Source organism: Hyperolius riggenbachi, chromosome 3, assembly GCF_040937935.1.
Source record: "Hyperolius riggenbachi isolate aHypRig1 chromosome 3, aHypRig1.pri, whole genome shotgun sequence".
Classification (NCBI taxonomy): domain Eukaryota; kingdom Metazoa; phylum Chordata; class Amphibia; order Anura; family Hyperoliidae; genus Hyperolius; species Hyperolius riggenbachi.
The window spans coordinates 482,841,383-482,855,260 of NC_090648.1; the positions used below are offsets into that span (position 1 = coordinate 482,841,383).

Sequence of the window (13,878 nt, forward strand, 5' to 3'; positions counted from 1 at the left end):
ATAATAAGGCAAGAGAAAACTTACCTCCACACATCGATCTTGCGTTATTAAGGTGTAGAGATACGTTTTCACAGCGAGAGAGTTATCTTATCACTTCTATCTTTAAAGTGGATCCGAGATGAAAAACTAACTATAACAAGTAACTTGTCTATATCTCTTATCTAAAGTTTAGATAGTTTACACAGCATATCTAGCTGCAAACAGCTTCAAGAGTTTATGATTATTTATTCCTGTGATACAATGAGGGCAGCCATGTTCTGTTTGTCTCATTGTCACGGGCTGAGGGCTGGAGATGCTATCAGCTTGCCTGTGTGTAAATTCAGTCCCCTCTCTTCCTCCCTCCTCCCCTCTGCCTCTGAAATCAATGGCTAGTAACCTCCTCCTGCCCAGACTGAGCTCCCATAATCCCTTGCTACACTGCCAACTGTGAAAAGCTGTGGGCGAGGCATGTTTAGTTTATAGGCAATTAGAGTATTAAAACAAAACTAAAAAAGTATTTGGCTTGAGGAATGCCCTATAAACTATATGAAAGGAACACAATTATGCAATGGGTAAAAGTTTATCTCGGATCCACTTTAAGTTACATCCTCTGTAGTTATTTTCACATGCAGTTAATTAACAGCCTGTCTTTTAGTTTAGAAATCTGTAGTTATTTTAAGGATTGAAGAGTTAACTTTAGAGATCTCTCCTTAACTTAAAATCAGAAGAGTTAACTTTAGGTTTGCCTGAGGTAGAATGTTTCCTCAATACTACATGCCTTATCACCATGGTGATAACTCTAGAAACGTTATTAAAGACAGCAGTTAAGCGTAGTGAATTGAGGCCAAGAGGTGAAAATATAATGTAGGAGAAAACTAGGGGGGGGGGGGGAGTTGGGGCAAGGGGGTTCGGGGGGCGGGGGGGGGGGGGGGAGTTGGGGGGGAGAGTGAATTGCATATGAGCCTGGATCTTACTAAACCTCATAAGAATTCATGTTGTTCAGCACAAAGAATGGTGTGAAGATAGAGGCCCCTATTTGAATAACATTTTCTCCTAAGTTTTCCCCTCTGTAGTATTTAAACACATTAACAATAAAATGCTTTTTAAAGTGAACCTCCGGACTAAAAATTGACTCAGCAGCACTGGAAAGGCCTGGTGTTTCTTTAACAGTTTCACAGCATCAGAACTTGGTTTCTCTTATACAAGCCTCATTTTTAGCTGCACAGAAGAAAACTGCCCGGGCTTTTTTCCCCTGATGCTGTGCAAAGCATGATGGGATTTCTGATGTTGTTGTTCTCGTTCTGCTGTTTTGGTGCAATTTTTTTTTTTTTACACTTTGAATTTGACATTTGAAGCCTAGCGTGTGCAGCTGGGAGGGGTAATCAGGACACAGGACAGTTGGAACTGTGTCTCCTGCTCCTTGTCACCTCCTTTCAACCAAAAAGATGGCTGCCCCCATGACAAAGATGGCAGCCCCCATGAAATCAAACATTTGCCTGTTCTTTTAAAACAGAGTGGGTAAGAGATTATATTACCTATCTATTCTAATTAACATAACTAATGTAACTTAATGACAGTATGTTTCTTTAGGCTGAAGTTCCCCTTTGAGCCATCAGCAAGGAAGAAAGTACTCAGAATGATTTTGTCAGTACTTTTCAATCTCATTTTTCAATTGCAGAGTGCTGTGAAAATGTATTTTAAAGAAAAGATGAAAAATGATCTCCTAGGAGAAAAAGTGATTTGAATAAGGAGCTATTTGTGAAGGGCCTTGTACAATTCATATTTTAGTTACTGGAATTTTTTTCTTTATGCTTACAGATTGGTTCATTTCTTAAAGCAAACCTGAACTGATAATTAATTGCATTTGAATTAGCGATAGTTTATAGAACGTCCCTGCAGTCTCATATTCTTGTTTTGAATTTAACCACCCTAGCGCTCAATGTTTGCGGCCATGCGTCTGGGGGGAGGGAAATTTTTGTTTCAAATGTTTTTTATATAGTGTAGCTAGCACTAGGCTAGCTACACATGTGCCCCAAGTCCCCCGGCACCGCTCTGATCCCCCCGATCACCGCTGGCTATATTTACTTAGCCGCGATCCCGCAAGAACCGCAACTTCCCCAAACAGCTTCTGTCGTCACTATGCCGTCATCGACGTCATGCGCAGTCCCGATCCTCCCCATAGCGACGTCTGGAGGCCATTGGAGAGGCTGCACCATCGCGTTTTTTCCGGGGCGAGGTATGTTTAAGGGCGGGATCAGAGGGTGCCGGCAGCGATCGGGGGCAACATGTAGCTAGCCAAGTGCTAGCTACATAATCTGAGACAATTTTTATTACAAAAAACCCACCCGGGGCCATGCGATCTCCTGCGGCGGTACATACCGCTCAGGTGCTAAAGGGGATAAATTTGAACTCTGATGTCTGCACAGCAGTTATTTCAGTGCAACATACAATCTGGTGCATTCAGCTGCCAACAAAAAGAAATCCGCAAGAAACATAGGCAGCCTAGGGCTTAATAAGATCCTTATCCAATTACTCTTGTATTAATCTAAAGCTAGGGATACACTATGAGGTGTGGTAAGCAATTAACATCTACTTGATATGAATCATTTTCCACCTTACCTTCCTCATTCCTCATAGATCTACTTGAGATTATCCACTATATGGCTTGAACGCTGCCTGACCAGACTTTAGTTTGTTCAGCATATTCCTTAATGTTGCCTCATCTGACTTTGGTTTGTCCTCTGTATTGCCTGAACCTTTCCTGACCTGACTTTGGTTTTTCCTGTGTACTGCCTCAAAGCTGTGTGACTTGACTTTGGTTTGTCCTCTGTGTTATCTGAACCCTGCCTCACCTGACTTTGGTTTGTCCAGTGCACTGCCTGAATGCTACTTCACCTGACTTTTGTTTGTCCTCCTTATTGCCTGAACACTGTCTGAGCAAAATTTGTTTTGTCCTCTGTATTGCATGAATGCTACCTGACTTTGGTTTGTCCGGCATAGTGCCAGAACTGACCTTGGTTTGTCTAGTGTAGTACCTAAACAGTGTGTGACCTGACTTTGAGGTGTCCAGTGTAGTGCCTGAACACTGCCTGACCCAACTTTGGCTTGTCCGCTATATTGCCTGAACACTGCCTGACCTGAATTGGTTTGTCCTCTGTTTTGTCTGAAAGCTACCTGACCTGACTTTGGTTAATCCAGTGTAGAACCTGAACACTGCCTGCTCTGATTTTGGTTTGTCCAACGTAGTGCCTGAACACTGTATGACCCGACTTTGATTTGTCCAGTGCTGGAATTCTGAATGACCTGGCCCTGGCTTGTCCACCATACTCTCACTACACTAGTATAGGCTTTGCACATCTTAATAATAATATGAACATTTGTATGGAGCTTTTCTTCTGTCGGACTCAAAGCGCTCAAGAGCTGCAGCCACTGGGGCGCACTCAAGAGACCACCCTGTAGTGTTAGGGAGTCTTGCCTTGAACTCCTTACTGAATAGGTACTGGCCCTAGCCAGGATTCGAACCATGCATGAGTAATCAGTTGCACAAAGAAGGAAGCATTGCTTTCTTCCCAACACACCCAGAGTAATTAACAAGGTGACACACCCATCAGGAATATTGCTGTTTGCAAAACCATGGGATGGCTTTTTTTGTCTCTTCTCATATTTCAATATTTGAAAGCTGAAAAAGTTCTGTCGAAACCCCTGTAATGTATATATGAATCTGGAGGATTGTTCTGTTTTTTTTTTCTTAGCAAAAAATGGAAATTCACCTAAAGTTTATTGTTTTTGTTAGTTCAAAAAACTCTGCACCAAAATGGAAAAACAAGGAATATATATGGCAGATGAGAAATAACTGTGAAATTACTTTGTATTTTATTTCTAGTCTGAGTTGAAGTATCAAGAAAAAGGACCAGAAATCAACATTTCAGTAAACTAAATCAGAGAACAGAATCTGAAAAGGTATTTGGTGTGATTATAATTAAATGGCTGAGATTGTTTGCCCATGGAAATGTACAATCAGCATTGTTTGTATATGTTTTCCACAATAATACTAAATCTAATTTTACCATTTTTTCACTAATAACTAGAGGTGTTTAACAAGATGCAAAAAATTAGCTTGCATGCAGATTTAATGGGTTTAATGCAAATTATACTCAGCTTGGAATTGGACCAATCAAATGCTTTTCCTGCTGCGTTGCTTCACTCTTCTCTCATTTGCATTTCTGTCCTCCTCCCCTTTCCCAGCCTGTACCGTGTGAATTGCTGCATTGCTGGATTTAGATTTGTAATTCTGATATCGTGGCATCCCTTTTCACTGGAAAATAAAAATAATATATATTTTTGCTGGGTATTTTACCTGTATTTTGCTGAACCTTAATTGATTGCTGTATTGTGTTTCAGTGATGTTAAAAAAGCTCGAGCGATGGATCAGATTCAGAAAATCAAAGGACTTCAAATGTCTGAAATGTCCGATATTATGAAGCACTGTAGAGAATGCAGAAAGTTAAAGCTAAAAGTTTGTTTTGGATAGAAAGTTATGGGGTAGATCTTACGTTCTCATCCCTTTATTTGTTGTCCTGTGATCCTGGTGTGTAACAGAAGATTAAGCGAGGAGCAGCAATAAGATTGTGATCCAGGTTCCATCAGTCCCCCGCGCTACAAAAAATTCCTATTTTTCTATACCATTGAAGGGACATTTTATGAACTGAATCCCTAAACAGTTTTCTAAAAATGATACCCAGTTCCTGAATGGACAGGAAATGAATTTCTCCCACATAGGAACATAAATGGCAACCAGTGGCGTAACTACAATATATGGGGCTCCCCAGTGAAACTTTGATCCCCCCCAATGTTCATACCCCTTCCCTTGCCTCCCCTCGGTGCCCTTCACAGCCTGGGGGCCCTATCTCATAAGGGTCATAAAACAAGTGTGGACATCATGTTCTTCAAACCCATAACAAGTGTAGCCACACAAGCACCTGATCTGAAGTATAGCCCCCTGTATCGGAGGAGGGGAAGCTCAGAGCCCCCCTGTGATCGCAGGGTCTGCTCCCCTCTAGTTACGCCCCTGATGGCAATGTTCTTACCTTTTTCATACTATCCAAAATAATATATAATATTTGCATAAAATAGGGATTTGAATACAGTTTAATACAGTTTATTTATGCAGATATAAAGTAACGGTCACTGATAAAATGGGTGACTTTAATTTTTAAATAGAATTCCAGGCGAATCTATGAGCCTAAGCTTCCCCTGTGCAGGCATGCATCTGCGAGACGCGATTCCGGGACTTGTTGCAATGCGAGAAGGCATCTGAATCCCTCTAGCTGTGATACGCAGGGCTATAAAGACTCAAATGCGTTATGCGGTTTTATGCTGCCGTTTTTTTGCCTGCACGCAAATTTGTAGTCAGCCTGTTGATCTCTTTAGTCTACGTTTGCCAGTCAATAGTCCTGCGTTTTCCCACCCGAATTTGTTTGCAGGGAAACACAGCAGTTGAAATGTAGCCTTTTTTTTTTTTTAGATTTTCCAATATTGCGATTATTATCCATTTCATGCAATTTTACAACCTATTGAAATCAAAAGCTCCTTTGAGGGACAAGCACAAAGGGAAGGAGAAGAAGCCCCCAAGAGTATAATAAAACTGAGTTAAAACCAATCAGATGAAACAGGCTTACCTCAATGAAGACAGAATTCATATAATACATTTAAATTATGCACTAGTAACACGTTTCGTGGGACTGAACCCACTTCCTAAGGCCGATTTTGTGCTATAAGCCAAAAATAAGGCACCATTTATTATATGAGTTTTGTCTTCATTGAGGTAAGCCACCTCATCCCTTTTTTCATTATATTGGTTTTAAAGAGACGCTGAAGCGAACTTATTTTGCACATGTTACTTATAAGTTGCTTCAGTGCCCTCATAACAAGTTATCCGTCATGTCCCCGCCTCTAAACGAGGGCTGCAGAGCCCCAAAATCCCCGGGGGGGCAATCCAGCCGGCATTTCCTGGAAGGGGCAGAGCTTTCAGCTTCAGCTCTGCCCCTCCTGATGTCAATCGCGGCGAATCTCGGCCTCTTACCCCGTCCCTCTCACTCTTCCTTCACAGAGAGGGGCGGGGAGAGGCGGCGATTGACGTCAGGAGGGGCAGAGCTACAACTGGAAGCTCTGCCTCTCAGCGCAGCAAAATCCACAACCAAGTTGGTCGTGGATATTTGCAGAGGTATTTGGGGGCTCTGCAGTCCTCATTTAGCGGCGGGGACACGCCGGATTACTTGTTATGAGAGCACTGAAGCGACTTATAAGGTAACATGTGCAAAATAAGTTCGCTTCAGTGTCTCTTTAAGCAAGTTTAATTATACCCTGCCTCTTCTCCTTCTCTTTGTGCTTGTTTCACCTTCCTTTGGAGGGGTGTACCCTGGTACCATGGAGCCGTGCCACCGCCAGGACCAGTGGTTGCTTTTTGCATGAGGAGTCAGTGCGACCACATACAGTTTCTCATGGAGACCTGAGTGGAGTCAGGTTTATACTCTGCTCTCTGCTTCTAGTGGTTGGTTGCCCCTTCTGCAACCTCCCTTTGTGAGTACCACCTTTCCTCACATTACAATTTGACATACTATACTATTGGGGCTCCCGTTGTTCTGTGCTTCTCTCTTTTTTTAGGGTGTCTACTCACCCTCCCTGCCTACAGCTTTGAGGGACAAGTAAGTCAAATGACAATATAGTACCGTTTCCTTAAGGTGCCCATACACTCGTCAGATTGGCAGCAGACAGATAAGAAATGCATCTGATGATCTATCTGATGCGTTTTTAGAACATTTTTTACCAGGATAGAATTCCAACAGATTTCAGTTTGAAATCTGTTGAAATTCGATCTGATGGCATTTTTTTGCCATCAGATTTCCATTAAGGCCAATGCAAACTGATAAGCAATCTCATCAGATCGACCTAAATTTTCCACCCTGCTAGTTCGATGGAAATCCATCGAAATCGATCGAAATCGGCCGTCGATCGGTCGATCGGCCAACCGATTTGCGATCGATCGATCGATCGATCGACCGCGATCGATCGATCGTCCAGAAAATCGGCTGAGTGTATGGGCTGCTTAAGGCTGTTACGTATTTTACGGCAAATCTCAGTTATCCCCTTCCGTACTTGTAGAGCTGAGCAGAGTGCGATGAAGCTGCCATGATGAACCTGGAGTATTGCTTTATATGTATTTTGTTAAGTTTGTTATGGTTTTTATTGGTTTGTATTTATTAACAAAGGCAATATTATGTTTTCCAATAAAGCAAAAATACATAAGAAAGTGTCATTTTTCTTTGGTGCACATTTATATAATAACTTTTCTGTTCCCCCTGGATCTAACATTTTACATAAAATGTTATTAGTAAATATTTGCTGTGAACAAATATTAGCGAAAAAAGTAAGCAGTTACAATCCGATTGGTCTGACAGCTTTTGGACTAATCCATGTCCTCAAGGGGGATTTTCATTATTTTCAAGAGCATTTCCTGAACGGCAGTAAATAAGTCTACCTGTCAAAACAGTAAGATACCAGTCAGCCACCCTACTCGCTTGGACACTATTTTAGCAGTTAGAATTAGTAACTGCCGTTCAGGAAATGTTTTTGAAAACAAAGAAAACCCTGAGCATCCCCCATGGGGAGATGGACTAGTCCAAAACCAGTTGGTTCTGTCAGATATTAACTTTTTTCGCTGTAGTGGTTCTGATTTCCCAAATTAACTATAGACACAATGGGGTTGTTTCACTAAATGTAGCGCGCAAATGATCACAACCCGCCGGTGGGACCGGCTCTTCTGCTCCTGACGCAGGAGAGCCAACCCGCAGGCAGGGTTGTGATCACTATAGGTGGCCAGCGGGGACACCAAGGAGGACCGGGGCTGCGGCGAGTGACTGAGACCGCTGCTATGGGCTGGAAGAAGCCCCAGGTGAGGAAACATATTGTAATCCTCCTCGCCTCGGAAGTCCTTTAAAGAAAATCTGTAATGAAAAAAAACTCCCCTGGGGGGTACTCACCTCGGGTGGGGGAAGCCTCCGGATCCTATTGAGGCTTCCCCCGTCCTCCTCGGTCCCACGGCGGCGGAGAAAATCCTCCCGGGGGGGCGCTGTAAATATTTACCTTTTAGCTCCAGCGCAGAAGCAGTATCCGCTCCTTCCCACGGAGATAGGCGAAAATAGCCGATCTCCGTTGGGCCACAATACTGCGCAGGCGCAAGTCTCCTGCGCCTGCGCAGTTGAGCGGACCCGACGGAGATCGGCTATTTTCGCCTATCTCCGTCAGAGGAGCCACAACAGCGCCCCTGCTGGAGCCCAAAAAGGTAAATATTGCACAGGCTGTTGGATTTGTCGCCTGTGCATTCCGGGGGCTGCAGCGAGACCGCCGTGGGACACAGGAGGATGGGGGAATCTCAATAGAATCCAGAGGCTTCCCCTCCCGAGGTGAATACCCCCCAGGGGAACTTTTTTTCAGTATAGGTTTTCTTTAAGAACCATTAAATGTGTTTTCTGGGTCACCCTATTTTAGTAGGTAAAATGCGCCACAAGATCAGGTGGGAAGCATGTGACTGTGCAACAGCATTCTGCCACATCCCAAAAAGTGGTGCCCATACATTACTCAATACTGCGGGCCGATCAAGCTTCCGATTCAATCATTTCAGCAAATTGTAAGAAAATCAGTGACAGTAGACCTGATTGCATGAAGCCAATTGGACTTCTCCCGTCCTTCTCCACCGCCCCATTCTAACACAGTGTGCAGGGGGCGTAACTAGAAATCACTGGGCCCCTCTGCAAAACTTTGGATGCCCCTCTCTCTCGCTTTCTGCACAGGTAAACTGAGAACCAATGTTGATCAGTTAGCTAGTGCACACATGAATGTATTTCCCCATGCAGATAGAAACAGACAGCAGTGTAGCACTGCATACATTGGGCTTGATTCACAAAGTGGTGCTAACTGTTAGCACGCCTGTGAAAACCCCCTTAGCACATCTAAACGAGCTTTTCGCGCGCAAAACTTTATGTGCGCAAAACTTTATCCGCGTAAAACTTTACGCGCGCACTGCACAGAGCGCAGGGCGCTCCGCGTGAAGTGCCCATTAAAGCCTATGGGACTTAGCGCGCGCATAGGACTTTGCGCGTGCAAAGCTTTGTACGCAAATATTTGCGCGCGATCTGATTGAGAAATCCGGTGCTAACCTACTTAGCACCCTGGTTAGCACGTCTAAAGACTTTAGACGTGCTAAGTAGGTTAGCACCGCTTTGTGAATCAAGCCCATTTGCCCATTTTCTCTTTCAATTACATTCGCTTCTGTGATAAACATTCGCTTCTGTGATAAACCTGCATGTTTTCACACATACAGACACACATGGGACTTGATTCTCTAAACCATGATAAATGATATCACGGTCGCGTTAGCGCTTTCCGTAACATTTTTTGTGCGCAACCACGATTTTTCGCAAACGTGAATGTTTATGCGAACATACGTGCGTTTGCGCACGAAAAACGTTACGCCAGATATAACCCACACAAAACAATAGCGCGATCATGATATCAGACATCACGAATCAAGTGAATCAAGCCCATGGTGTGCAGAAAACTGACAGACGAGTGTTCTTCGCGCTTCAGCTTATTACACTAATTCTGTCCTACTTTGATGGAGCAGAACTGGCTCTGCAGACTCCTCCAACATCACTACAGTACACAGCACGTGGGGAGGGGTAGAGAGCTTGGGGGCTGGGTGCTCTACACAAGACCCTGCTGCTCACTGAATAGGGACGGTCTACAAATCTTTGTCTGCAAAACTTTGCATGATTCCTTATCAGTGGCTGAGCAGATGTAGTCTTTAGAACAATTGTGCAGAAAGCAGAAAGCTTTATCTCTCTGTGCCCTTAGTTGTCAGTCTCTCATGACGGAAAATAAGCTTTTCCCCCCACGGGGCCCCCCTGCGGCTGAATCCCTTGCAGGGTCTATTGTTACGCCTCTGAACGCCGGAATGATGAGGTGGAGGGAGATGGAGAATCCTAGAGGATCCAGAGGCTTTCCTTTCCGGAGGAAAGTATCTATCTTTTACCTTCAGAAAAATGTTCAGGTTTGCTTTAAGAGTTTTGAAGTCTTATCAATGTTCTTTACTGTATTTAAAGCGGAATATAACCCTGCATTTCAACTTTGCTCTAAAACATTATTTACAGTATATTATATGCAACCAGCATTTTTTTTTTACTAGACCAGAATTGGAAGGGTTACACAGGGCTTTAAAGTTCCTGGAGATTTCTGCAGACGCATCAGCTCAGATAGTTACATTTTGTTTACATAAATGTATCTAAGTGTTGAATGTGACTCTCTCTGACTGAGCTGGAGGACAGCCAAAGTGTGTAACATTCAACACTTAGATACATTTATGTAAACAAAATGTAACTATCTGAGCTTCGGATGCGTCTGCAGAAATCTCCAGGAACTTTAACCCTCCTGGCGGTTTGCTAAAAAATCGCCAGGGGGCAGCAAATCTTTTTTAAAAAATTTTTTTTTTTTCATGTAGCGAGACAAAGTCTCGCTACATGATAGCCGCTGCTCAGCGGCATCCCCCCAGCCCCTCCGATCGCCGCCGGCGATCGGCGATCAGGAGATCCCGTTCAAAGAACGGGATCTCCTGGAGGGCTTCCCCCGTCGCCATGGCGACGGGGCGGGATGACGTCACCGACGTCAACGACGTCGTGACGTCATAGGGGATTCCGATCCACCCCATAGAGCTGCCTGGCACTCATTGGCCAGGCAGCGCACGGGGTCTGGGGGGGGGGGGGGGGCGGCTGCGGCGCGACGGATCGGCGAGTAGCGGCGGCGATCGGGCACTGCACGCAGCTAGCAAAGTGCTAGCTGCGTGCAGGTAAAAGAAAATTATGCAAATCGGCCCAGCGGGGCCTGAGCGGTGCCTTCCGGCGGCATAGCCCGAGCTCAGCTCGGGCTTACCGCCAGGAAGGTTAAAGCCCTGTGTAACCCTTCCAATGCTGGTCTATTAAAAAAAAATGCTGGTTGCATATAATATACTGTAAATAATGTTTTAGAGCAAAGTTGAAATGCAGGGTTAAATTCCGCTTTAAGACCAAAAATAGGAAGAAAAATTCACTGCTAAATTATATGACAGGGAGTCCCTAACTTACGAACACCTGCTGATACGAGCTGCTGACCCATCACTCTGTTGGGGGGCTCCCTGTATTGTCCCCATGTCCTCCTCTCAGTGGCAGCATGGCTCACCTCATCCAGCAGCGATCACAGACCTTTCTTCTCTCTCACTGCTCCCCTAGTGCCGGCTTCAGCTGATGACGCGAATGTTTTATATGCCTAAAAAATACGGTTCTATGTTATCACTATAAATATGTGGAATCTGGTTCATCATACTTCATGAAACTGAAATCTTGCACCTATTTGAAAATTCTGATCGCTCAGGAGTGTGAAGCACTGCTACCCTCTAGTGGTCAGTCCTGAAACAGCATTTACTATAACTGCAAGAGCCTAGAATCTGCTAACAGTTCAGACATGAGGAAAAACAGAAACGAATGACAGAGATGGGATAAAAGAAAAATGCAAAGAAGACTGATATGCGAGATATATATACTGTCATTGTCACTTTTTTTTTGTTCAACAATAAATGCCTGTTTTAATTCATATTTTATGCATTTTGAAGCCCTCACTTTTACACAGGTGCACACCAGAGTATACAGGGCCGGGCTGAGGCAGAGGCGAGAGAGGCTCCAGCCTCAGGGCGCAGTGCAGAAGGGGGCGCACAACTCACTCAGCTATCATTCCCCTATTGTGTTTGAAGCAGAGAGAAATAAGAAAAGGGGATACATGGCAGTGACTGCTAGCCAGATACAGTGGCTTGCAAAAGTATTTGGCCCCCTTGATGTTTTCCACATTTTGTCCCATTACTGCCACAAACATGAATCAATTTTATTGGAATTCCACATGAAAGACCAATACAAAGTGGTGTACACGTGAGAAGTGGAACTAAAATCATACATGATTCCAAACATTTTTTTTAAAATAAATAACTGCAAAGTGGTGTGTGCATAATTATTCGGCCCCCTTTGATCTGAGTGCAGTCAGTTGCCTATAGACATTGCCTGATGAGTGCTAATGACTAAATAGAGTGCACCTGTGTGTAATCTAATGTCAGCACAAATATAGCTGCTCTGTGAGGGCCTCAGAGGTTGTCTAAGATAATATTGGGAGCAACAACACCGTGAAGTCCAAAGAACACACAAGACAGGTCAGGGATCAAGTTATTGAGAAATTTAAAGCAGGCTTAGGCTACAAAAATATTTCCAAAGCCTTGAACATCCCACGGAGCACTGTTCAAGCGATCATTCAGAAATGGAAGGAGTATGGCACAACTGTAAACCTACCAAGACAAGGCCCTCCGCCTAAACTCACAGGCCGATCAAGAAGAGTGCTGCTCAGAAATGCAGTCAAGAGGCCCATGGTGACTCTAGACGAGCTGCAGAGATCTACAGCTCAGGTGGGAGGCTCTGTCCATAGGACAACTATAGTCATGCACTGTACAAAGTTGGCCTTTATGGAAGAGTGGTAAAAAGAAAGGCATTGTTAACAGAAAGCATAAGAAGTCCCGTTTGCAGTTTGCCACAAGCCATGTGGGGGACACAGCAACCATGTGGAAGAAGGTGCTCTGGTCAGATGAGACCAAAATTGAACTTTTTGGCCAAAATGCTATGTGTGGCAGAAAACTAACACTACACATCACTCTGAACACACCAATACCCACTGTCAAATATGGTGGTGGCAGCATCATGCTTGGGGGGTGCATCTCTTCAGCAGGGACAGGGAAGCTGGTCAGAGTTGATGGGAAGATGGATGGAGCCAAATGCAGGGCAAACTTGGAAGAAAACCTCTTGGAGACTGCAAAAGACTTGAGACTGGGGCGGAGGTTCACCTTCCAGCAGGACAATGACCCTAAACATAAAGCCAAGGCAACAATGGAATGGTTTAAAACAAAACATATCCATGTGTTAGAATGGCCCAGTCAAAGTCCAGATCCAAATCCAATCGAGAATCTGTGGCAAGATCTGAAAACTGCTGTTCACAAACGCTGTCCATCTAATCTGACTGAGCTGGAGCTGTTTTGCAAAGAAGAATGGTCAGGGATTTCAGTCTCTAGATGTGCAAAGCTGGTAGAGACATACCCTAAAAGACTGGCAGCTGTAATTGCAGCAAAAGGTGGTTCTACAAAGTATTGACTCAGGGGACTGAATAATTATGCACACCCCACTTTGCAGTTATTTATTTGTAAAAAATGTTTGGAATGATGTATGATTTTCGATCCACTTCTCACATGTACACCACTTTGTATCGGTCTTTTACGTGGAATTCCAATAAAATTGATTCATGTTTGTGGCAGTAATGTGACAAAATGTGGAAAACTTCAAGGGGGCCGAATACTTTTGCAAGCCACTGTATGTAAAAGGCAGCTGTACTATGCACGGTGTGGGCGCAGGGCTATGTAAGCATATTACAACTGCCGGCTAAAGTACTTATGGAGGGAGGGGGAGGGGAGAGAAGGAGAGGCGGCTCTGCGTCAGGGACTGGTGCGGCAGGTTCTTAAAAAACAACCAGCGTTTTACTCATTTTGCAGATTACATAAAATCATGAATGCGGTAGTCCTAAATGAAATTTCGCATAAATTGCTAAAATTACAATGAATTGATATGGCAGCTTCTAGATCACTCTCACCTCTGGTTCCCTTTAATAGCAAAGCACCAATACATGTTATCTTCACCAAATGTGCTAGGTATGTTAGGAGAATAGTGGGAACAAGTCTAAAAACCTTCTCAAAAAGACCTTTAAAGATATTAGTTTTTGAAGATATTG

At 44.0% G+C, this 13,878-nt stretch overlaps 1 protein-coding gene across 1 annotated transcript in view; it reads left to right on the plus strand.

Annotated features, from left to right (window-relative positions):
• The window catches only part of LOC137562417 (electrogenic sodium bicarbonate cotransporter 1-like), a 74,882-nt gene extending 70,261 nt beyond the window's left edge, over nucleotides 1-4,621 (plus strand). Inside the window, exons 22-23 of the mRNA XM_068273760.1 lie at nucleotides 3,863-3,939; nucleotides 4,381-4,621. Of these exons, the coding sequence (XP_068129861.1) occupies nucleotides 3,863-3,916 (54 nt within the window). The 3' untranslated portion in view covers nucleotides 3,917-3,939; nucleotides 4,381-4,621. The remainder of the gene's footprint in view (nucleotides 1-3,862; nucleotides 3,940-4,380) is intronic.
• The last annotated feature ends 9,257 nt before the right edge of the window (nucleotides 4,622-13,878 follow it).